This window comes from Crinia signifera, chromosome 3 (assembly GCF_055691185.1).
Source record: "Crinia signifera chromosome 3, ASM5569118v1, whole genome shotgun sequence".
Lineage (NCBI taxonomy): Eukaryota > Metazoa > Chordata > Amphibia > Anura > Myobatrachidae > Crinia > Crinia signifera.
Genome location: NC_139219.1, coordinates 100,284,010 through 100,307,237, shown reverse-complemented (window position 1 = coordinate 100,307,237; position 23,228 = coordinate 100,284,010). Strand labels below are relative to the sequence as shown.

The following is a 23,228-nucleotide window of genomic DNA, read 5'->3' as shown; positions in this document are numbered from 1 at the left end:
CTTATCATTGGTGGCAGTGGAGCTGCGGCAGCACGGGGACGTGTGAGCGGGCGGCGCCAGAGGAGGACAGGTGACAGGGGGACCGGGAGTTGCTGCGGGTAGGCAGCAGATTTGCAGAGTGGGTGAGTAGCTTTTTCCCCCTGCTCCGTGTCCGTGCGGCGAGCAGGGGGAGGCGGTGGGGCGGCGGGTCTTTACTGTGTCACTGTCTTCGTGCGGCGAGCAGGGGGGGGGGGGGCGGCGGCGTCCGGTGTGTCAAGTGGGGCGGCGTTGTGGGACATCAGGGCGGCATCCAGCGTCGCTCAGAAGGCCCTGCTCACGTCCGAGGCCACATATGAGCAGGAGCTTCTTAGCGACTGCTCTTGATTGACGGGCAGGTCCGTTCTGAATCTTGTGCAGATTCAGAACGGCGGGTGCGCGCATGTAAATCGCTGTGTGGGCTATACACACAGCGATTTACATGCATTTTCAGGCATTTTCTGAGTGATTTAGTAAAATCGCTCAGAAAATGCCTGAAAATTGTGCTGTGTGTGGGGCCCATTACACTGCAATATAGATTTAGTGTTCATTCTAGCACCCGCCAACTTTGAAAACCCATGCCGTTTCTAGCATAGGTCTGGTTTGCATATCAGTGCTTATATACAGAGCACACTGTGCTAGAAGCACTACAACAGACAGCGACACCCCAGGCAAGGAAGAAGAACTGCATGGGTTTTCAAAGTCGGCGGGTGCTGGAATGAACACTAAGATTTAGGGTTTTAACACACCCCACCCAATTATAACTCTCTCTGCTCATGTTACATCTGCCCCACCTGCAGTGCAGCATGGTTTTGTCAATCTGCTTTGCGAACAGGTCGGAATTAGGCCCATGGTTTGGAGTCTGGGGTGCTTGTTTGTAAAATTAGCTTTTTTGTATAATGTACTTTACAGATTAGTTTTTTATTCCTTCCATTTTTACAGTTCTATAAAACTCTTGAACTCTGTACCTTACAGGATTACCATTCATCACGGCACCCAACAAATTTGAAGCTCTTGCCGCTCATGATGCATTGGTTGAATTGAGTGGAGCCTTAAACACTGTTGCCTGCAGCTTAATGAAGATTGCCAATGATATTCGCTTTCTTGGATCAGGACCGCGGTCTGGTCTGGGGGAGTTAATTTTGCCAGAAAATGAACCCGGAAGCAGTATTATGCCAGGTAGGAGGGCAACAGTCACAAGAATGTCTGGAAAGCTTTAAACCGCAACCTATTGTACAGCGTGAAGGAAAGTTTCTTTACAAATAATAAGCAATGATGTTTAGATGACAATACCCATTTAAACTTGCAATCCTTAAGATCTATCTCAAAATGTAAGTAATATGTGTAAAGTGGATTCAATGAAAAGGGAAAAATATAGTTCAGGCACAGACAGACCTCCTGTACCTTTTGCATGGCAAATTATCTGATTGGACAACAACTACCCAAGCTAATAATAATAAAAAAGACTGTAACATTACTGTACATGGGTAAATTGCATTCAATTCTTTGTTCTGCAAGAATCCTTGTAAACCTGCCATTTGACTTATTTGTATTTGTTCAGTTTATTAGAGATGATTGCTAGTTTAGGTTTAATACATTTTATGTTTTCCTAGTTTTAAAACGTTTAGTTATTTTCGAAGTAACCATTTTTCTAAATCTTGGTAATCTTTTGAATGCCACACTTTGATAGCATTTCCCTCTCCTTTATTATGTGTCATTGCTGGATCTGTAATATTTTTGTTGTATATTCTTCTGAATATGTTTTTCAGGTACTTCCTCGTCTTTGCAGCCACAGCTTATGCTACAGAATTTACGTAGCGAACGGCTCACCACCCTGGCTCCACGCCACTATGTATTACCTTTAGTACAGTGGTGGCGGGTGAAGCGAGACACCGACCCGTGGAGAGTGGACAATGGTGCTACTCTGAAAGTTGCTAATGTAACTGGCGTAAGCTGTGGCCGTATAGATGAGGAAGTACCCTTTTTTTTTTTTTTTTTTACATGGTCAGTTGTATACAATATTTTTCAATGATGTCCACCTTTTTTTATGGCCTTTATTTCTCAGTAACCTGTAATGTAATAAAGCTGTTTTATTCATTGTCTCTTTACAGGCAAAGTGAACCCTACACAGTGTGAGGCTGTTACTATGGTAGCCGCTCAGGTGATGGGTAATCATGTTGCAATTACAATAGGAGCAAGTAATGGACATTTTGAATTAAATGTTTTCAAACCTTTGATTGTAAGTAAACATTGTATTATTATTTTTTTGTTGTCTCTTATTTGTGTATCGCACACAGGGACAAAGTCGCATAAGGACATGCTTCTGTAGGCATGTCTAGTGATTTCACTAAAATGGTGTAAGCAAGGCACCAGTTCATTCTCGTGCCTCATAGACAAATAGGACAATTGCAAAAAAAAAAACATAGGAGTTTCCTCCATCCCTGCTTACTGTATATAATTTTAGCCTGTAAAATGGCCGAAATAAGGAACATTATAAATTTAGGAATAAAAATGTATAACATGTAAGTAGAATGCAAAGCAGTGCTCCTAGTGGAATTATTTGTTTTATTGCTATTTAAATGTATTTTGTTTATTAATGAATTCAGGATGATTGGCTCTTGTAATGTAAGTGGGATTAACCCCTTCAGTGGTAGGTTTTTCTGGGGCAGGAGTACCTAAATAGGACCGGTTTTTCCTGTCCCAGAAAGACCATCCACTGATGGGTTAGGGGAGTCCCAGCGCTCCCCTCCTGTGATTTCCCCCCCCAGCCCCTGAGGTGATGCGCTAGTGGTGCACACCTGCAGGCACCACTGGCGCACACCTGTAGATTTGTGGCATGCCCAGAAAATTTCCGGGACTGCCACTGAAGGGGTTAATATATAGAAATCTAACATGTACCTAATGGCATGATTTAGAAGGTGTGTGTGATCTCCTCTAGCCACCAAGTACGCTGCCTTGGCAAAATTCTTGATTCCTCTCTCTCCTTTAAACCACACATTCAGCATCTCACTGTCCTGTCGTTTCCACCTCAAAAATATTTCCAGGAGCAGACCCCATCTCACCCAGGATGCTGCAAAGATCCTCATCCATTCACTAGTCCTATCCAGATTGGACTACTGTAATCTCCTACTTTCTGGCCTCCCTGTAAAACGCCTCTCTCCACTCCAAACTATCCTCAATGCTTCTGACCGGGTCATCTTCCTCTCCAAACATACTATGTCCACCTCCCCTCTCTTACAAGCCCTACACTGGTTCCTTTTCCCTTAAGAATACAATTCAAGCTCCTCTCACACTCACTTACAAAGCTATCATTCATTCCTCTCCCACCTACATATCTGATCTTCTTTCTCTGTACACTCCCACCTGCTCTCTCCGCTCCACAAATGCAAACTGGTTACTTCCTCCCATTCCCGCCTCCAGGGTTTTGGCCTCTGGGATTCTCTACCCTTCCTTATCAGACTTGCCACCTCCCTACAAAATTTTAAACGGGCTCTCAGACCCATTTCTTCATTAAATCTAACCCTTTCTCATCTTAACCCTGTTTGTTTATGCTCAATTCTATTCCTGCTGTTTTACCCCAGTTTGTCTGCCCCTTCCTTTTAGAATGTAAGCTCTAACGAGCAGGGCCCTCTCTCCTCATGTGCTTTTCTAAAGGTGCCCAAACACTGTACAATTATTGTATGCAATTTGAACTTGACTGCATCTCATCTCATTGCAAAACATATGCGATGCAATCTAGTCCAAATTACATACAATAATTGTACAGTGTTTGGGCACCTTAAGAATACATCTCTGCTGCAACTGTTTTTTTTTTTACCAAGTACTTGTCCTAATTTGCAATTTGTACTGTAAATCACTATTTTCTTGTTTTGTAATCTATGTAATCCAGGCGCTGCGGAACCCTTGTGGCTCCATATAAATAAGTAATAATAATAATCTAGTTAATTTGAGTGTTTTCAGATAGGTCTCTAAAATTAAACAAAGAAATGTAGTTAATGCCTACTGAATATTCTAGCAATGTCATTTTTTAAATATTGTTTATCTGTTTTTTTTTAACATGTGTCCCTGCTGTGCAACTATACATCCCAGCATCCTGTGACAGTTTTGCTATTCTTGCATGCTAAAACTGTGGCCACACATGGTGGGATGTGTAGTACCACAGTGCCTTGAGCAACACCTGTTAAATACTCATGTTGTACATCATGATATAAATTGTCTTAATAAAAGTTTTAGTACTTAATAGAACATAAATCTACATACATCAATCCTCCAAGTTGTGTTCTATAGCACCTGAGCTCTGTGTGACTCTAGTGCCAGGGATCTTTATTTTGCATTCTTTTGCAGTTAAAACGGCAAGGCTTTGCGCAACTAGAATGGTTGTGTAATGCGAAAGGCGGCTAGATATTTTAGTCATACGTGGTAATTTTTTTTTTTTGTGGTGCATGCCATGTACCATTTTAGTTTCCTTTCATTATACAGTCTCTAATGTATTTATTACTGAACATCATATTCTAGATCAGGCCGTACTCCATTGCTTTGTTACATTCCTTACTTGCCTTCAAGCCATCTGAAATGGTGACTCTTGCATCCCTTTCCTCCTCTGTAGTTTCCATTATAGCCCTTTAGGTTTTGAGACTCCAGTGCATGATTTAACATTTTTGTACATTAAACTGTAGTTGCCATGTTCTTGCCAATTACTCTAGTCTACCTTGATCATCATTCACTTATTTCACACCGCCTGCTGTATCTACCCTGTTGCAAAAAGGCATACTCTCCTTTTAATACCATTTGCAACAAAGGTATTAAAACCACTGGCCCTAGTACAGATCCCTGGGGAACTGCAGTGGTAAACTTCCCCCTTATGTGAGTATACTCCCACGTACTACAACTGTTTCCTACCCTGCAACTCATATCTTATCCATCCAACAGTTATAGGGGTAAACTTACTAAAGCTTCTTAAAATAAAAAGATTGATTTTGCCTATAGCAATTCTGTCTATCATTTTTTTCATCCTAGAAAATGAGAGGCAGAATCTGATAAGTTGCTATGGGCAACATCACCTATTGTAATTTTTAGAAGATTTAATAAATTTACCCCACAGAATTCAATACCATGCTTTCCAGTGTGTTTAGCAGTCCGCAATGCAGGACCCTGTGAAAGCTGACATAAGTTACTTACATCTACTGCCCACCTTGATCTATTACTTTAGTCCACCAGTCCAAAAAGTCAGTTGGCATGATCATCCCTCTGTAACTCCATGCTGTTTAAATAATTAATAACATTCGCTCTTTTCCAGTCCTCTGGAATTAATCTTGTAGTTAGCCACTGGTTGAATAATTCTGTTATGGAGTTACCAGGACTCCTCTAAGCTCTTTTAGTATCCTTGGATGTATCCCAACTGGTCCATTAATTTCTCCACATTTACCATTGAGAGTTCTGTTAGGACCTACTTCTTTGTAAATATACTTTTATCAAACTCCTTTTTATGAATGTCCATGCAAATGAACTATGGTCCCTTCCTTTCCGCATTAAATATTGAGCAAAAATAATGATTTTGATAATCCGCCATTGCTTTATCTCCCTCAATCAGACACTCACGCTCTGTCTTAAGTCTGGTTTGCCACTTTCTTTTTTTCTTTTGACAACTTCAACTATTAATTATTTACAACTTAGGTGTTTTGTAAGGATATTCTTATGCCTATCCCGTGTCTAATTAAACGTACCTGTCTTAATCTCTGCTGCCTCCGATGCCAGACTATTCCTCTTATCACCAATCATTTATTTTAGTATTTTTACTTATTCCTCTTCCTTTATATTGTATAATGCTTCCCTTTTATACCCTGTTAAAACCCATATTATATTTGAAAGTTTCTATAGTGTGTACCCAGCTTTACAGAATTGATCTAGAAGTGGTGTTAATTATTAGTGTTACCTTGAAAACATGTACCATGAATACTCTATGAGGACAGAGTTTAAGAAACCTTGATATAGATGGCTACCTTCACAACTTTATGCTGAAAACAGGCAAAAACATGAAAAGCACATATCCGTGATATCAAATGGTTTTTTTTCTAGATTTCGGTTGTATAACCTAATCATAACTTAGGAATGCTACATTCTGAATTCTCCAATGCATGACACAACTGAAAGTGAAATGCTATAATCTATACCATTTAAAATGTATATTTTCTATTTAGTTTCTTAACGCAGGAAAAATAAATGTAAAAGTGCTGGGATCTGAATGAACTCTTCCTTGATATTTGCCCTAAACTTCAGATGTAGTAAAATGTAGGTGCATAGTTTCACTACAGCGGTAGGAGGAGTGTTATAAGGAGACCATTTTATCTGTGTTTGCACAGCATTACATTTGTCATGTATGACGTGACTTTCTTAGTCTGTATATCAGGTTTATTTAAAGCTTATTACAGGAATATGTTTGTTTTTATCAACAGCAGGTTTGTTTTAACAGGTTCTTCTACTGTGATTCAGACTTTTAGAACACCCGTTATTAACCTAAATGAGATTATGGTCAAAGGTCTCCTAAATATAACTGTAAATAAGTGCACCTTTTTCACTGTCTACACATACGTTCCTGTACAGAAATGAATGTTAGAATCTTCCATTTAAAAGGAAGAAGGGGTACTTTCTTGGTTTCTTTCACATCCATTCCTTGGAGGCTTTTTTTTTTTTAATTGTAAAATTTGTATTTTCTTTTATCTTTGTAGCCATCTGGCCCTATGAAAGAAGTAAAGTCATGTTCTCCATGTTTTCCCCCTACATTCCACAATTTCATTTAATAGTTCTAGTCCTTTGGCATTGTGGCTGTTGTTGCTGCAAATTAATTATGAGTAGTGAACTTCCTGTTCAGGTCCCCTCCTGATTGGATTTCTAGCGCAACATGTATTTGGCTGACATGGTCAAAAGGTTCACACAAGAAAACTGTCCACATGGCTATTGTTGGTGCATCAAAAAGTAAACTTGGGAGTGAGCTGGTCTCACACCAGACCTATTTAGCCGTGTACAGTCTGCCCCTTCCTCTCTCCTTTTTTTTTTCTCCTATTTCTTTCACCCTCCCCTTTTCCATTATTTTCTAAATTCTTTTTTTCATATGATTACTACATATGTCTCTGATAAAGATTTAATATGCTTTTTTTTATTTTTCTCTTTATTATATTTTGTAAAAAATGTTTTAATAGCCATAATTGTAAGGTTAGTATATTTTGGCCAGTTACTTGTCTATATGTTTTGCTGTTTTCTTAACATTACTATAATGCACTGGCCTTTTTGTTGTAATTGCCTTTGGCTATTCTAATAAAATATACATTAAAAAATATATATTATATTTCACCATTCACATTGACTATAACCAGGAATTCTAAAGTGCCCTAAAGCATGGCATACTAATTGGCGGTTCATGTGATAAAATCTACAAATTGACACACAAAAATATCTAAAATTTTCCAGTGTCAACCTAAACATTATCGACCTAATAAACCACACGTTTGTATTCTATCTCCAGTGATGATCTTATTCGACTGTTGGATGTTTCTCTTATGTATATATTTTTGTTTTGTTTTTTAGATAAAAAATATTCTGAATTCGATCAGGCTAATAGGTGATGCATCAGTTTCTTTTACTGATAATTGTGTTGTTGGAATTCAAGCAAATACTGAAAGGATCAATAAATTGATGAATGAATCCTTAATGCTTGTAACTGCTCTCAACCCACACATCGGTAAGAACCGAATATCCATTTTTTTTTTTTTTTACAATATTGCATAAACTAATGAGAAGATGTAATTTTATAATGTACATATGTATTATTCCTTTGACTTCAATTGCAGAAACTATAAATTTAGGTGTGTTCTATAATTAGCCTTGATACGCCATGTGCTGCGAGCCTCTCCTAACTCTGTAGTGTACTGACTTTTTAATTTTAAATATGCATGCAGCATGGACGGTATAATTGTTATCATTACTGCCCCACAGAACTGCGGTTATGGGTTCAATTCCCACCATGACCCTAACTATTCAGAATTGTTATATTCTCCCTGTGCTTGCGTGGGTCAATAATGATGCATGGAATCAGTAACGACCTTTAGCACTGGACAATTTGTACTATTATTTCCTCTACCTCCCCCATGGCAGCCATTACAAATGGGTTCCTCCCCACTGGGTAGTGCTTCAGAAAGGGAAAAAAAGACACCAGCCCCTATAAGAAGGCCCCTCCTCCTGGCCTCAGTGTCTTTTTTTTCCCTTTCGGGTAGTGTGTGAGAGGTGGCTTACCCTGGAGGCTGTAGAGGAAAAATTGTGTCCCCCTGCGGCAGCTCCGGCGATCCAGCAGTGAGGGAGGGCAGGCCGAGCCCTTTGTGGAGGTATGTGATCTCCCTGGCCGCATGCGGACCCCTCCGGGGGCAGCTACAGGCGGCGGCGTCTGCAGGCGTGTTGCTAATGGCGGCGCGGGATAGCGTTGCCGCAGCACGCTTGGCCTGCATTAATCCACAGTGAAAGCAGGCAGACGTCAGCGGCGGTGCGCGGCGCCGGCTTGTGAAGCGATCTCCGTCCTATTAAGGGCGGAAGTAAGCCGGCGTCTGGGTCCCTGTGTGTATAGCAGCATGCTTAATGGCGTGGTAGCTGTGCTGAGGAGTAAAACTTATTTTCTACAGTTGGTGAGCCTGATTTTCTTCTTGTTTAAAGTAGTACTCTTGTTTTAATTTCAGTTAAAGTGTGGCATGGTTCCAGCCCTGAGTTCCATGCCACACAGAGTTAAATTCCTTGTTTTTATTAAGTTGTTCTTTGTGCAGGGAGTTGGTTTGTAACAAGGAGGCATTCAGGTGTTACTATTATTGCATGCAGGTGTGGTCATTATTGGAGCAGGTATGTGCAGCAATCAATGCTTGTGTGTTGCTGGCTTTTTCTGACTGTGCAGGGGACTTAATTGTTATTTCAATTTAGTGTCAGGGCGCACCGCTGGCTTTAATATGGAAGAAAAAAATCGGCAGGCAGCTAAGAAATCAGGGTAAGCCACAAACTGTGTGATTTTTGGGTGATTTTTATTTTTTTGGTCTTTTGGTTTTGGTTTTTGTTATTGGTTCCTTTGGTTTTGGTTTTTGGTCGTTTTGGTTATGGAATTGTTTTCTTTTGTGGTGTTCAGATGATGGTGCATTGATTTGGAAAATTTATGAAACATGGTGTTTGGGCTGTTGCAGGTCTGAGACCAGCAAGGAAAAGGAGAGTAAAGCCAAACACAGGAGAATGCACTCACCTAAATGTTTTTCATGCGATAAAACTTTACCTGAAAAGCATGTGGGCAGCCTCTGTGAGGAGTGTAAGGCCCCTCAGCCTCTACCCATGGCTCAAATGACGAACCTAGTGGATATGCTGAAAACAGCATTAGCAGGGACTTTTTGTTACAAAAGAAGACCTGAGTAAAATGTCTGGAAAAAGGAAGCATGTGGTCCTAAGTGACGAGTCGGATGACTCTGTGGAGGACATATAACCTGTGCGCAGATGCTGGGTCAGGATCCGGATGAGGATGCTGGGTCAGGATCCGGATGAGGATCAAGACATACCTCAGGATAAGTCAGAGGACTTTGATCCTGATATGATCAATAATCTGTTAGAGCTTATCCATAAGGCCCTCAATATTGAGGATCAATAAGAGGACCTTAATTTACAAGAACTGTTGTTCGAGGATAAGAAAAGGAAGGGGAAATGTTTTCCCTTGTCTCAGACTTTGAAAGCTATCATTGCTGAGGAGTGGAAACACCCGGATAAGAGGGTGGCTGTTTCCGCCAGAGTAACAAAAATGTACCCATTCGACAAGGATCAGGTGTCGACATGGGAAGAGGCGCCAAAGGTTGACGCAGCTATCTCTAGACTGTCAAAGAAGACTACACTTCCCTTGGAAGATGTCGATATCTTCAAAGACCCTATGGAGCGTAGGATTGAGCTGGGTCTGAAAAAGCAGTACATTACGGCAGGGGCATCCCTGAAGCCAGCGGCTGCTATGGCTGTTACCTCTCGTGTAATGCGAGGCCGGTGCCAGCAATTAGAGGCGGACATTTTGGACGGAATTAAGAGGTCCGAACTTATTAAAACAGTCCAAGATGTTCAATTGGCTGTAGAGTTTATGTGTGAGGCAACTATGGACTCCATATGCCTATCAGCTAGAGCAGGAGCCACTGCAGCGGCGACACATCGGACCCTTTGGTTGAAACCATGGGCGGCTGACGTGCAGTCGAAAAATAAATTGCTATCCCTACCATTCCAAGGGGAGTATCTGTTTGGAAAACAGCTTGATGAACTAATTACTAAAATCTCGGGGGGCAAATCAGTCTGGTTGCCCCAGGATAAAGCTGTCATAAAGAATGTTCCAGCAAAATTTAATAGATTTCAGCATCAGGAATACAGATATTCCAGGGCTTATAGGCCAGGAAGGGCCTATAGGAGAGGAAACTGGATGTCTCGGGCGTCCTTTCATGCCCAAAGAGGGAGAGAAGGGATGGCTCCTTTCCAAAAGGAGCAAATATGACGCCGTCATACAGAGAGTTGGCGCCAGGCTCAAACAGTTTTACCAAGCTTGGCAAGAATCCACCACGGACAGGTGGGTTCTGGAAATAATTCAGTCCGGATATCGAATAGAATTTATGAGACTTCCAGGAAATCTCTTTGTGGAGTCTCCAGTACCCAGCGACATGGGGGAGAGACAGGCGCTATTTTCAAGTCTGGAAGAACTGCTAAGACAAGGAGTTGTCGAAGTAGTTCCGAAGAAGCAAGTGAAGCAGGGATGGTTTTCTCGCTTCTTCGTGGTAAAAAAGGGCGTCAGGAGGTTTTCGAACCATCCTAGACTTAAGGCGCTTGAACAAGTTTGTGTTAAGCCGAACGTTCAAGATGGAGTCAGTGAGATCGATAATCCCAGACTTAAAACGCGGGGATTACATGACGTCCATAGATCTAAAAGACGCCTATCTACATATACCCATCTACGCAAACCGTCACAAGTTTCTCAGGTTCCGTCTGCAAGGGGTTACTTATCAATTCGTGACTCTTCCCTTCGGCCTGTCGACTTCCCCGCAAACTTTCTCAAAGGTGCTGATTGTGATCATAGCAAAGCTGAGACAGGAGGGAGTAAAACTCTGGCCCTATCTCGACGATATTTTAATTGTTGCAGATTCAGAAGATCTGGTAAGGGAACACACAGAGTTAGTGCTCAAATGTCTGGAACATCATGGATGGCTGATCAACGTAAAGAAGAGTCAACTGATGCCAGTTCAAAAGATTACATACTTGGGGGTATCAATAGATACTCAAAACATGAGAGTGTCTCTCACGGAGACCAGAAGAGAGAAATTGGTACACCAAGTAAGATTAATTATGAGGAGATCAGTCGTGTCATCCCAAGACTGCATGGAGATACTGGGATTGATGGCAGCTGCATTAGAGACAGTACCATGGGCAAGGTTCCACACAAGGAAATTCCAAAGTTGCTTCCTGTCACAATGGAACAAGAACAGCAAAGATCTTACTCAGAAGATAATATTAACAAGAGCCGCAAAGTCAGATTTGGCCTGGTGGTCAGACGTGGAACAACTAGAAGCAGGAAAATCGTTTGCAGTAGTCAACCAGGTCACGGTAACAACAGATGCCAGCCAAGGAGGCTGGGGAGCGACATGCGGTCAGTCCATTGCACAGGGACGGTGGTCTCCAAGGTGGCAAGCCGCACATTCCAATCTCAGGGAAATGAAGGCGGTGGTCATGGCGTGTCAGGAGTTCCAGGATCTGCTGATAGCCAGAGACCTAAACATAAGATCAGACAATCGGGCGGTAGTCTCGTACATAAACCGTCAAGGCGGGACGAGAAGTCGACGTCTCATGGAGATAACATCCCAGTTGTTGGAATGGGCAGAGTGTCATGTACACAGCATTTCGGCAGTCTTCCTGGCAGGGAAAGACAATCTGGTTGCGGACTCATTAAGCAGAACAGAGTGCCTACCGGGCGAGTGGGCGCTCAACGACAGCCTGTTCAACATGATAGTAGAGAAATGGGGGTGGCCACAGGTGGATCTTATGGCCACACGTCGCAACAAAAAAGTCCCAAGGTACTTCTCAAGGTTCAGAGATCCACAAGCGGAGCAGGTAGATGCCCTGACAGCAGAGTGGAACATGTCCAGAGCGTATGTCTTCCCGCCGATTCCAGTTATTCCGCGCCTACTGAGAAAGATACAGAGAGAGGAGACGGAAGTGATAGCGATACTTCCGTATTGGCCAAGGAGGGCGTGGTTTGCTACAGTGATGCAAATGGCAGTGGACGGACCATGGTTCCTGCCCGAATGGCCCCCGATCTCCTAGTCCAAGGCCAAGTACGTCAACCGCAGCCACCAGCATGGAAACTGACTGCCTGGCTTCTGAAACCGCTACATTAAAATCTAAAGGTTTCTGTGATTCAGTGATCAACACTTTGCTTAAAGCAAGAAAACAATCGACATCCAAAATATATTATAGAGTGTGGAAGAGATACTTGTCCTGGTGTAGTTCAAACCAACAAATACCGAGTAAAGTTGCTTCAGTACTTGGATTTCTTCAGGCAGGTTTACAACTGGACTTAGCAGTAAGTACTTTGAAGGTACAATTATCAGCATTGGGAGCAATGTTAGATTGGGATCTGGCAGAGAACAGATACATACGCAGGTTTGTCCAGGCTGCGAAAAGGATCAAACCAAGATTTAGGTCGCCAGTGGCACCGTGGGACTTAAATTTAGTTTTAGGAGTTTTGACGGAAGCACCGTTCGAGCCGCTACAAGAGGCTACACTTAAGTTACTTTCCTGGAAAGTCAGTTTTTTATTTTAGTGGCAATAACCTCCGCAAGGAGGGTGTCAGAATTGCAGGCACTCTGGGCGGAGGAGCCCTTTTTGAATTTTTTTGAAGACAGGGTAGTGCTGCGAACTAACCCTGAATTTTTACCTAAAGTTGTATCAGACTTTCACATCAACCAGGATATAATCCTACCTTCTTTTTGTGCCAATCCGTCAAATGTGAAAGAAGAGCGATTACACAGATTAGATGTTGTGAGAGCGCTGAAGATTTACGTACAGAATACGAAAAGCATCCGGAAGTCGAAGAATTTATTCGTTTTAACGGAAGGAGTAAACAAGGGTCAAGCTGCATCAAAAGCCACATTGGCTAGATGGATCAAGGCCTGTATCTGCAGAGCATATCAGATTAGGCAAAGAGAGCCTCCAGTGGGTCTGAAGGCCCATTCCACAAGGGCGGTTGCATCTTCCTGGGCAGAGAAAGGATCTGCCTCAGTATTGGAGTTGTGCAAAGCAGCCGGGTGGTCATCCATTCATACTATCGTGTGGATGTGATGTCGTCATCAGATGCTAAGGTCGGGAGAAGCGTCCTTAGCGCGGCGATATAAGGAAGGAGGCTGAAGCAGTACCTTATTATTTAATTTGAAGTCTGGAGTGAAGTAACTCTGGTTTCGTGAGTATGCCCTCCCATATATCAACTGCTAGGGTATTACCCATTTGTAATGGCTGCCATGGGGGAGGTAGAGGAAATATCAGATTATTACCTGGTAATATGTTTTCCTCTACTCCACCATGGCAGCATATATTCCCGTCCCGATGTGTTATGACTTAACGTGTTATGCGGATTAATGATGTTTTTTGTTTAAAGCTGTAGAATGCAAAGACACTGAGGCCAGGAGGAGGGGCCTTCTTATAGGGGCTGGTGTCTTTTTTTCCCTTTCTGAAGCACTACCCAGTGGGGAGGAACCCATTTGTAATGGCTGCCATGGTGGAGTAGAGGAAAACATATTACCAGGTAATAATCTGATATATCGTTAACAATGTATCACCCAGTGTGTACCCAGTCTAAGCTCCACTGGGGCCGAGACTGATGTGAATAGTGAATTATTATAAAGATTTGTGGAATATGTGTGCACTATGAAAATAACTGGTAATAATCTTTCTTCTATGATCCCCATGGCAGCCATTACCTTGGGATTTCATCCCCGTCCTTGTAGTTAGACGGGCTACTTTTTTCCCAGGTTCCTCCCCCTGAGGGTATAAATCCCAGCTCCTCCCTATCCTGTTGTCTTTTTTGCCTGTCTCCTTGTGTTAGTTAGCTGAGCAAGTGGTTTGTTATTGTAAGGGCTCACCTTTAGATACAGGGTTCACTCTGGGGGTGAAGCACATGGGAGCGTGACCCCAGGTGGGGTGCCTGTCCATCACCGCAGCAGCACTGAAAATAGGAGCCAGTATATTGTAAGTCTCCATTAATACTTTTTTTGGATGCTAACACATTGGGACAGCGTTCTGGTCAGATTCTCTGTGCGGTAGCTGGAGGTCCGGGCTGTCAGCGTCCACGCCGGACTTCACTTCCGCCTCCCATCGGGACTACATCTACCAGAGGTCTGTGCGGTAGACGGAGGTGTGGCGCTTGCGGTTTCTGGAAAAAGATACTGGAGCCTTTAAGACTACATTTCCCACACACCTTGGCGCATCTGCACGCTTCCGGCCGCGTGCTCTGCTGATTGAGCTGCCTTAGTTACTGCATGCTGAGGCAATCAGGCAGCGTTTTTTCTTGCTACACTTGGAATTCAAGGTTGGACCTCTGAAGAGGTGATATGTATGCTTCATTTGTGTGTATATATATATATATATATATATATATACGTGATCTTTGTTAGGAATTATATCCTTAAACAGGATATTGAGTGCTGTTTGATATGGATATTGCTCACTGGTTTTGATGTGGAGGAGGCAGTATCCTCTGATGAATTAGTGGAGGAAGATAATGGATCTTCAGATGAAACTGGCAAAATAAAAGAGGACGCTAGATCTTTCAGTTTTGAGGCGGTTGAATACATATTAAAGAATATATATAAAACAATGGGGCAGATGTATTAAGCCTTAGCAAGAGAAATACAAGGGTGATAAAGAGAGATAAACGTCCAGCCAATCAGCTCCTTACTGACTTTTTTCAAACACAGCCTGTAACATGGTAGTTAGCAGGAGATTGGTTGGACGTTTATCTCTCCTTATCACCCTTGCATTTATCTCTTGTTAAAGCTTAATACATCTGCCCCAATGAATCTAAAGGATACAGTGACACAGATGGAAGATGCTGACGTGTTATTTGAGGACAGATCCAAAAAGGGACGACATTTTCCTGTATATCAGGTTATGAAAAACTTGATTTATAAAGAATGAGTCAATCTTGGGAAGAAGCAAGGGAAGTTGCTTCAGGTGGATCATATGTACCCTGTGAAAGATGAGTTCTGAAATGGTGTGATTTTACCAAAAGTAGATGCGGTAGTTGCGGAAATAATGCCACTTGAGGTTGGAGGCTTATTTAAAGAGGATAGGAGAATGGAGAGCTCCCTCAGGAAATTGCATTATTTCACAGCGGTATCTCTTAAAGCAGGAGTTTCCATTGCATCAGTTTCCAGAGCATTGAGATGGTGGTGCTCTACCCTACATACAGATATAGAAGAGAAGATTTCCAGACAGTACATTTTGAAGAGTTTAGAAACGATTCAGAAGGAGGTAGATTTCCATGGTGGCTGGAGTAGCTACACGTAGAGCCTTATGGCTAAGGTCTTGGTCAGCAGACGCACATTCAAAAAATAGGTTAGTTTCCTAAACGTTTGAAGGTTCTTTGCTCTTTGGGTCTAAGTTGTAACTTGGAGGCCCTAATTCATAGGCTCACTGGGGGTACATCCCTCAGATTACCTCAAGCTAAGAACAAATTTCTGCTTCCAGCGTCGTCCAGACAGATGTTCAGGGACGCTAAATCCTATAGACCAGGTAGGCCTTACAGCCAAAGGGGCTCGTTTGCTACTTCTAGACAGTCCTTTCGTCAGAACTATAGAAGATCCTCAAAACAATGACTATCACAGTTCCCCCTTAGTAGGGGCACACCTGTGACGATTTGCAACCGTCTGGGAGGTTGCGGACAAATGGGTTCAGAACATTGTTCAAGAAGGATACAGAATAGAGTTTCTACATATACCCAGCAATGATCATTTCCTACAATAAAGGATGCTGAAATCCCCTGTGGAAAGGAATGAACTCTGGAAGATTTTAGAACATTTACTCACCATCAAGGCCATCAAAGTAGTTCCTTTGTGAGTCTATTAAGGAGGTGGGTGTGATTTACGCTAGGACTTCTACCATGGCTGTTTTGGCACACAGGTCCTCGTGGCTGCGTACTTGGGTGACTGACGCTGAGTCAGTGTTGTCAGGAAAATCTGGGGTGAACACAGATTTAACCCTTGCTCTGACTGACAGGTCTGCAAGGTGTTGATTACAGCCTGTATTGTGCTTCTGTGGCCGAGGTGGTGAAGCCACAGCAGCACCTGATCCAGACTCTGACTCTTATTATACCCTGAGCTGGCTGACACCTGTGGCTACGAATAGCCGCCTTTCCAGGGCAGATTAGTTCCATCCTGTACTTTGATGCCATCTGGTCTTTCGCGGTGACACAAAGTCCCAACCAAGTTAGGGTACTTGTAAGAGTATGCACTGACTAGACAACACAAAGATTAACTAGGCTCTGCACATGAACATGGACTAGAATATGCAACCTTGCAGACAAGGACTAAACACAGGATTTGCGGTCTTTACTGCTATGATGTGAATCCGTTGCAAGAAGCCAAACAAGAAGTATAACCAAGGTAGTGTGGATAGGTCTGCAACCTAACCACCTGTGCAACACCATCTCAAGGCTAGACCAATGTCTCCAGCATCTGCAGTAAGACAAACATGAAAAACAAACAAGACAAGTTAACATGCAGTTAGGCATGTGCCCTATCCACCTCCATGACTCTATCACAGGACAAGAGCTATGGCTCCAGCTGGTGCTGTGAGAATACTAATGGCAGATAATAATGAAAGGTGCAACTTCCTCCACAATGGGTGGGGAAGCTGCTGGTACTCACTACACCTCCGTTCTGAAGCTGGACACAGACAAGATCTCCCAAACTGGATGCAATGATTCACTGACACAGGCAGGATCTCACAGGATGCATGGCAGGTATGCTACTGGAATACTCAGACACAGGCTGGAGCAATTTAGGACACAACTGCTGTACTGAGGTCCTAGATCCACAGGCTGGAATACACTGGACTCTGGAATAATCTCAGACCGGAGTTTTTTAGGATCTCTTGAGAATCTCTGGGAACATAGAAATCACCAGGAACAAGGAATATAATAGGAGTATCACAGGAATATATCATAGAAGTATAACCAGCAGGGTTCAGTTCTTAGAGCACATCTATATACCAAGTGACTTAGAAGCCACACCCAAGACAGACTAAGGCATGCATGGAAACCAGGCAAGCTGGATCAGCCAAAACCTGCAGTGCTGATCCGGTGAGTACATAGAATATGAATAACAGCGGTGGCTGCGGTCGCAACCCATGTCAAGCATAGTGTAGAAACCCTTCCCTTTATGGGAGACTGGCTGTTTGGCGGGGAATTGGATATGTGGAGTCCACTTCCCTTCCTTCTGCTGCCCTGCCTGTTAGACATCCCTTTCAAACCCCTCAACTGCAGTCCTGTTGAGGGACCTGCTTTCGTGGAAAATCCAGGGGTGCTTTTAATGCCATTAGGGGCTCCAAGGGTAATTTGCGTAAGCCTGCCTCAGTTGGCTCACTGTAGCAGAGCTTGATTCTTCCAAGACCTCAGACTAATGCCATGCCCCGTTCCCTGGAAGGCTTGGAGGTGGGTGCAAGGCTTAGGTTCTTCAGCCACGTCTGGGATCATACTTGCCGTTTATACCTGGGTAAGGAATAATTTAGGACAACATAGGCCCACTGCAAAAAGTTTTACGGAGGATAAGGGAAAAGCAGAACTGTTAAATAAGTTCTTCTCATCAGTGTTTACTAAGGGAGAGCAGACAGTGGAACGCACACATACCACAAATGGGATGATGAAGCTACAAATGGGATGATGAAGCTGGACCTCAATATTGATTCTCTGCCAAGGAAATAATATTGAGGCTCGGCAAAATCAAAACAAATAAATCACCTGGGCCAGATGGGATTCATCCTAGGGTACTAATGGAATTAAGGGAGGAAGTAGCTTCCCCTCTACATTATATCTTTTTGATAATTCACTATCATCAGGAAAGGTACCAAAAGACTGGAGAATAGCAGAGGTAGTGCCATTATTCCAAAAAGGAAAAAAAAAAGAGGATCCCGCTAATTACAGACCTGTTAGTTTAACATCAATAGTGGGTAAACTATTTGAAGGATTTTTAAGAGATGGTATCCAGGAATATTTAGACCTTCATAGTTTACTCAGTGATAACCAGCATGGGTTCTTGAAAAATCTTTCATCCCAAACTAATCTACTTGGTTTCTATGAAGAGGTTCGCAAAAACCTTGATAGTGGAAACGCTGTAGATGTGATTTTGCTAGATTTGGCTAAAGCCTTCGACACCGTAACACACAAGAGGTTGATAAAAAAAATGGAGGACATGGGATTAGCGGCAAATATCTGTAGATGGGTAGGGAACTGGCTGAGTAATAGAGAACAAAGAGTGGTCGTGAACAGTGCCGTAGCAAATATGATACCAGTACTAAGTGGAGTGCCACAGGGTTCGGTTCTAGGGCCCATTTAATTTAACATTTTTATTAACGATATTCGGATGGGGTTACTCAGCAATGTATCCATTTTTGCGGATGTTACAAAACTGAGCAGAGTTATTAAATCATCAGAAGTTGTCACCACGCTTTAAAATGATCTTGACAATCTAGATGAGTGGGCAAAAAAGTGGAAGATGAGGTTCAATGTGGACAAATGAAAGGTCATGCACCTTGGGAGACATAACCAGTGTGCTAGTTATAACCTAAGCGGGGATGAATTGGGTAATTCAGTACTCGAAAAGGATCTAGGGGTCCAAATAGACAACAAACTGGGGTGTTGTGCTCAATGTAATATAGCAACAAAAAAGGCCAACAAACTTCTAGCATGTATTAAAAGGGGCATGGAAACTAGGGATTCAAAAGTAATTATGCCTCTGTACAAATCATTGGTTAGACTGCACCTCGAATACGGAGTACAATTCTGGCCCCACACTATAAAAAGGACATCATAGAATTTAGAAAAAATCCAAAGAAGAGCAACAAAGCTTATTAGGGGAATGGAGAATTTAAGCTACGAGGAAAGATTAAGCAATTTGGGACTATTTACACTAGAGAAGAGACGTTTAAGGGGGGACATGATTAGAAGAAAAAATTTCTTTACAGTCAGAGCGGTCAAACTTTGGAACTCTCTTCCTGGAGAATTGGTGTCGACAGACACTATAAATACATTTAAAATAAGGTTGGATAAACATTTATTGGTTAAAAACATCCATGGGTACGAATAAGTAACATAAACTGTCTTTAAAATATCAGAACATACTATACAACAAGGGATAAATTATTATAAACATAGGTTGAACTAGATGGACACAAGTCTTTATTCAGCCTCACCTACTATGTATATATGTACTGGGCGCCCACCTCAGTGGTTTGCCGTTCTGCAGGTAGTAATAATGGCTTACCTTGCTGTTGCAGTTGTGTAACAACGGTTTGTTGATTTATGTTATGAATGGTGTGTTGGTTGTTTGTCTCACCACTTGTGTCTTAAGTTTCCTCCTCTTAAGTATGTCTACCTCCTTCGGGCACAGTTTTACCTATACTGGGCTGGGGGAGGGGGCATAGGGAGGAGGAGCCAGGACACGCCATTTAGTGCCTAGTTCTTGTAGCAGCCCCTCTAATCCAGATTCTGCATGGTCCCTCCTGATGGATTATGAGAAATGGTTTTATGATGGATACAAAATACTCTTTAAAGCAGAGCTGGGCAACACCGGCCCTCCAGATGTTAGTGAACTACACATCCCAGGATGCTTTGCATTAGTTGTGCTATGTGGCCATGCTGAAACTGATGAAGCATGCTGGGATGTGTAGTTCATCAACATCTGGAGGGCCGGTGTTGCCCAGCCCTGCTTTAAAGGGACTAGTTAACATTTTCACATGCTTGGCTTTGTTTTTGATATTATGAAATATACTGCTTTGAAAGATGTACATTTGCCACGACTTTATAATGAAGAGCTTTAAACCATTCATATTGTAGATAAAAAGCATACTTACACATTTTATTTGCTGTAATTACATGATGTGGTCTGCAGAATAGAGGGTTTACTCTTTATTTTCTAAACGTTCTAGAGGAATAAAGGCCAAATGTCTACAGTTTCGTTAAACAACCCAAATGTGAAATTATGGTTCTACAGTTACATTGTAAAATAATCAGCGAAGTTAACAGTAGATTCCGCTCAATAAGGAAAGCATGACCTTGATGATCTAATCTACATACCAAATAAATGACCTTTTAAATTAATCCATGTATAACTTTATGCTCAAATTCCACATTCATCTATAAGATATACTCTCTCTCGCTTGCTCTCTCGCAAAATTTGCTGTGTCCAGTTGGTATGTATCTTGAGGTTATGGTATAAAGCAGGCATTCCCAACCACGGTCCTCAAGGCACACCAACAGTGCAGGTTTTCTAGATATCCAGGCTTGAGCACAGGTGACTTAATTAGTATTTGAGGGATTCTGATTAAACCATCTGTGCTGAAGCCTGGATATCACTAAAACCTGCACTCTTGGTGTGCCTTGAGGACCGTGGTTGGGAATGCCGGGTATAAAGGATCAACAGTGCCTAGGTCAACAGTTAATAGGTGGTAACCATGTGGCCGACATGAACAGGGTTGTTAAAGACAAGTGTTTCTCAACCTTGGTCCTCAAGGACCCCCAACAGTGCATGTTTTCTCCTGGCAGTTGCACGGGTGCATTCATTTATTCACTGACACATTTTAAAAGATCACAGGTGGAGCTAATAAGTTCACCTGTGATTCTGTGTGGAGACCTGGAAAACGTGCACTGTTGGGGGTCCTTGAGGACCGAGGTTGAGAACCACTGATATAGACATTGGGTCAACAAACAAGCAAGGTTCGACATGGTAATGGTTGACACATGGACCCCAAATTAGTGTACCGCTTCTGGCTACCACCACACTTAGGGGGTAATTCTAGTTCACTCAGACGGGAACGAATTTGGCCCCCTTCTGATGTTTGGGACCGCGCAAGCTTGCACATGTGCGGCCTCAGCAAGTTACATACATGAAGGGCCGTTTGTTACGGAGACCTCCCATGGGAACACCCAGCGTTTTATGGGCGTCTCCGTGAAAATGCTGGGCATTCCAATGGGTACACCGGCAGGCTGATGCCCGCCCCGTCTTTGTCCAGGCGCATGCAAATAAGACTCAATTTCCACTGACTTCTATTTGTATAGCCAGGAGGTATGCAGGGGGATGTGTTCTAGTTCACATGGTACCGATAGGAATCAGCGGTACGGGGGGCGGATATACGGCAGTTCGATGTCTCAGATGCTCGGTAAGCTACAATGTTCCCAGCTTGCTGATCAAACCAGAATCGACCACTTAGCACACTAGAACATGGATGATAAAGTATGAAATACTAAACAAAAAACTCATGTCAACCTTTTAATGTGTCAACCATTGGCATGATGACAGTTTATTTGTCTGCCTTGTCAATTACGACCATATGGTGTCAAATCTATTGAATGAGGACTTTAACACTGTCGACCGGTTACCGTATTTGGATGCTTAGCTACCCTCTGATTTGCGGTACATATCATGCTCTGAGAAATGGGAGGCATTGGAAATATTTAGTTCTGGGAGGGTTTAATTGAGGCGTCAGAGTTATGGCTCGGAGTAATTACAGAATAAATCTTTTTTTGCGGTCAAAAGGTCGTCTGTATACCCACTGAAATGTGCCGTTTTATATAAGACATCGGCTGTACTACAGGGCTGATATGCTTGTGAACTATGTTGTTCAGACCTATCTATTGTGTGTACACCTATGGATCTGCATATAAACAGACAGTATATCTTCCAGTGCATGCACAGCATTCCTCATGTGTGGACCAATGTTCAGAAATAATGCTTCACTTATAGCAGAAACTACATTGAAATGACAGATCTATACATATATACAGTACACCCTGACATTTACGTTTACGCTGACTGCATCAGTGTGCAAATGGTATCTATGTATTCTAGTACTATGTGGTCTAACAGAATGTACGCAACATGACAAATAACAGGTTTCTATTTGAAAAGCTTTAGATAAAGGGAGACCTTTTTGGGAAGTAAAAGACGATGTATGATCTTAACCAATTTCAATATTGGATGATATTGTACTGTACTGTAGATACTGCAAGAAAGTCCTCAGAAGTACATTTTAAAATATTATAATGCTGTACATTATTATTTTTTTATTTAACAGGGTATGATAAAGCAGCAAAGATTGCCAAAATCGCCCATAAGGAAGGTTCAACATTAAAGGAGACTGCGATCAAACTTGGAATTCTTACATCAGAGCAGTTTGACCAGTGGGTTAGGCCGAAAGACATGCTTGGTCCAAAATAATCTGTACATTTCAAAGTCAAAATATTTGTGTAAATAAAATAAAATAAAAATGACCTTGGTGATCCCAGTGTAATCATTTTATTTTGACCTTTGTATGAAAGTGTGTGTGTGTATAAACCTCTTCTGATCATGCAATAATCACAAGAAACATGATCTGCTTGGTTACTCGTAGCTGTTGTGTCAGGATCTTTTTCTCTCTGGGGTTTATTTAATAAGATGGGAGTTCTATTGACCATTGCAACCAATGAGAATCTACTTAGCTTTAGCACCCTCTAGAAGATAATAGAATCTGATATAGAACTCCCATCTTAATAAATAAATCCCTTTCTGTCTCAACTGGTTCCTCATATTCTCTCTTGTCCAGTCCCTCCCTGTTAAGTGTTTTCGGTACTTATGTAATATCTGGGCTCCTGGTTTTCTTATGAGACAGTGTCCCCTCGCGGGGCTCGCCACGCTTCGGGCACGGTGGCTCGCTGCTCTCGCCACACTATATAAAGTCAACTCCATGCGTAGTTGGATAGTAGGGGTGTGAAAAAATGGGGTGCATTTAACATGGGAGTCCAGATAATACATAAGTACCGTGTTTTCCAGTAACAGTCATGGTTTCTTTAGGTAAATATATTCTACATAGCATGCAGGCATAAGTATTTCCTGCTTTGTCTCTTTACCAAGGCGAAGCAAGAAGCCGCAGCGGCAAAA

General features: G+C 42.4%; 1 protein-coding gene across 1 annotated transcript in view; it reads left to right on the top strand.

Moving 5' to 3' along the window:
* The window catches only part of FH (fumarate hydratase), a 58,052-nt gene extending 35,461 nt beyond the window's left edge, over positions 1 to 22,591 (top strand). The window contains exons 7-10 of the mRNA XM_083176294.1: positions 991 to 1,194; positions 2,127 to 2,254; positions 7,597 to 7,750; positions 22,387 to 22,591. Of these exons, the coding sequence (XP_083032420.1) occupies positions 991 to 1,194; positions 2,127 to 2,254; positions 7,597 to 7,750; positions 22,387 to 22,529 (629 nt within the window). The 3' untranslated portion in view covers positions 22,530 to 22,591. The remainder of the gene's footprint in view (positions 1 to 990; positions 1,195 to 2,126; positions 2,255 to 7,596; positions 7,751 to 22,386) is intronic.
* The last annotated feature ends 637 nt before the right edge of the window (positions 22,592 to 23,228 follow it).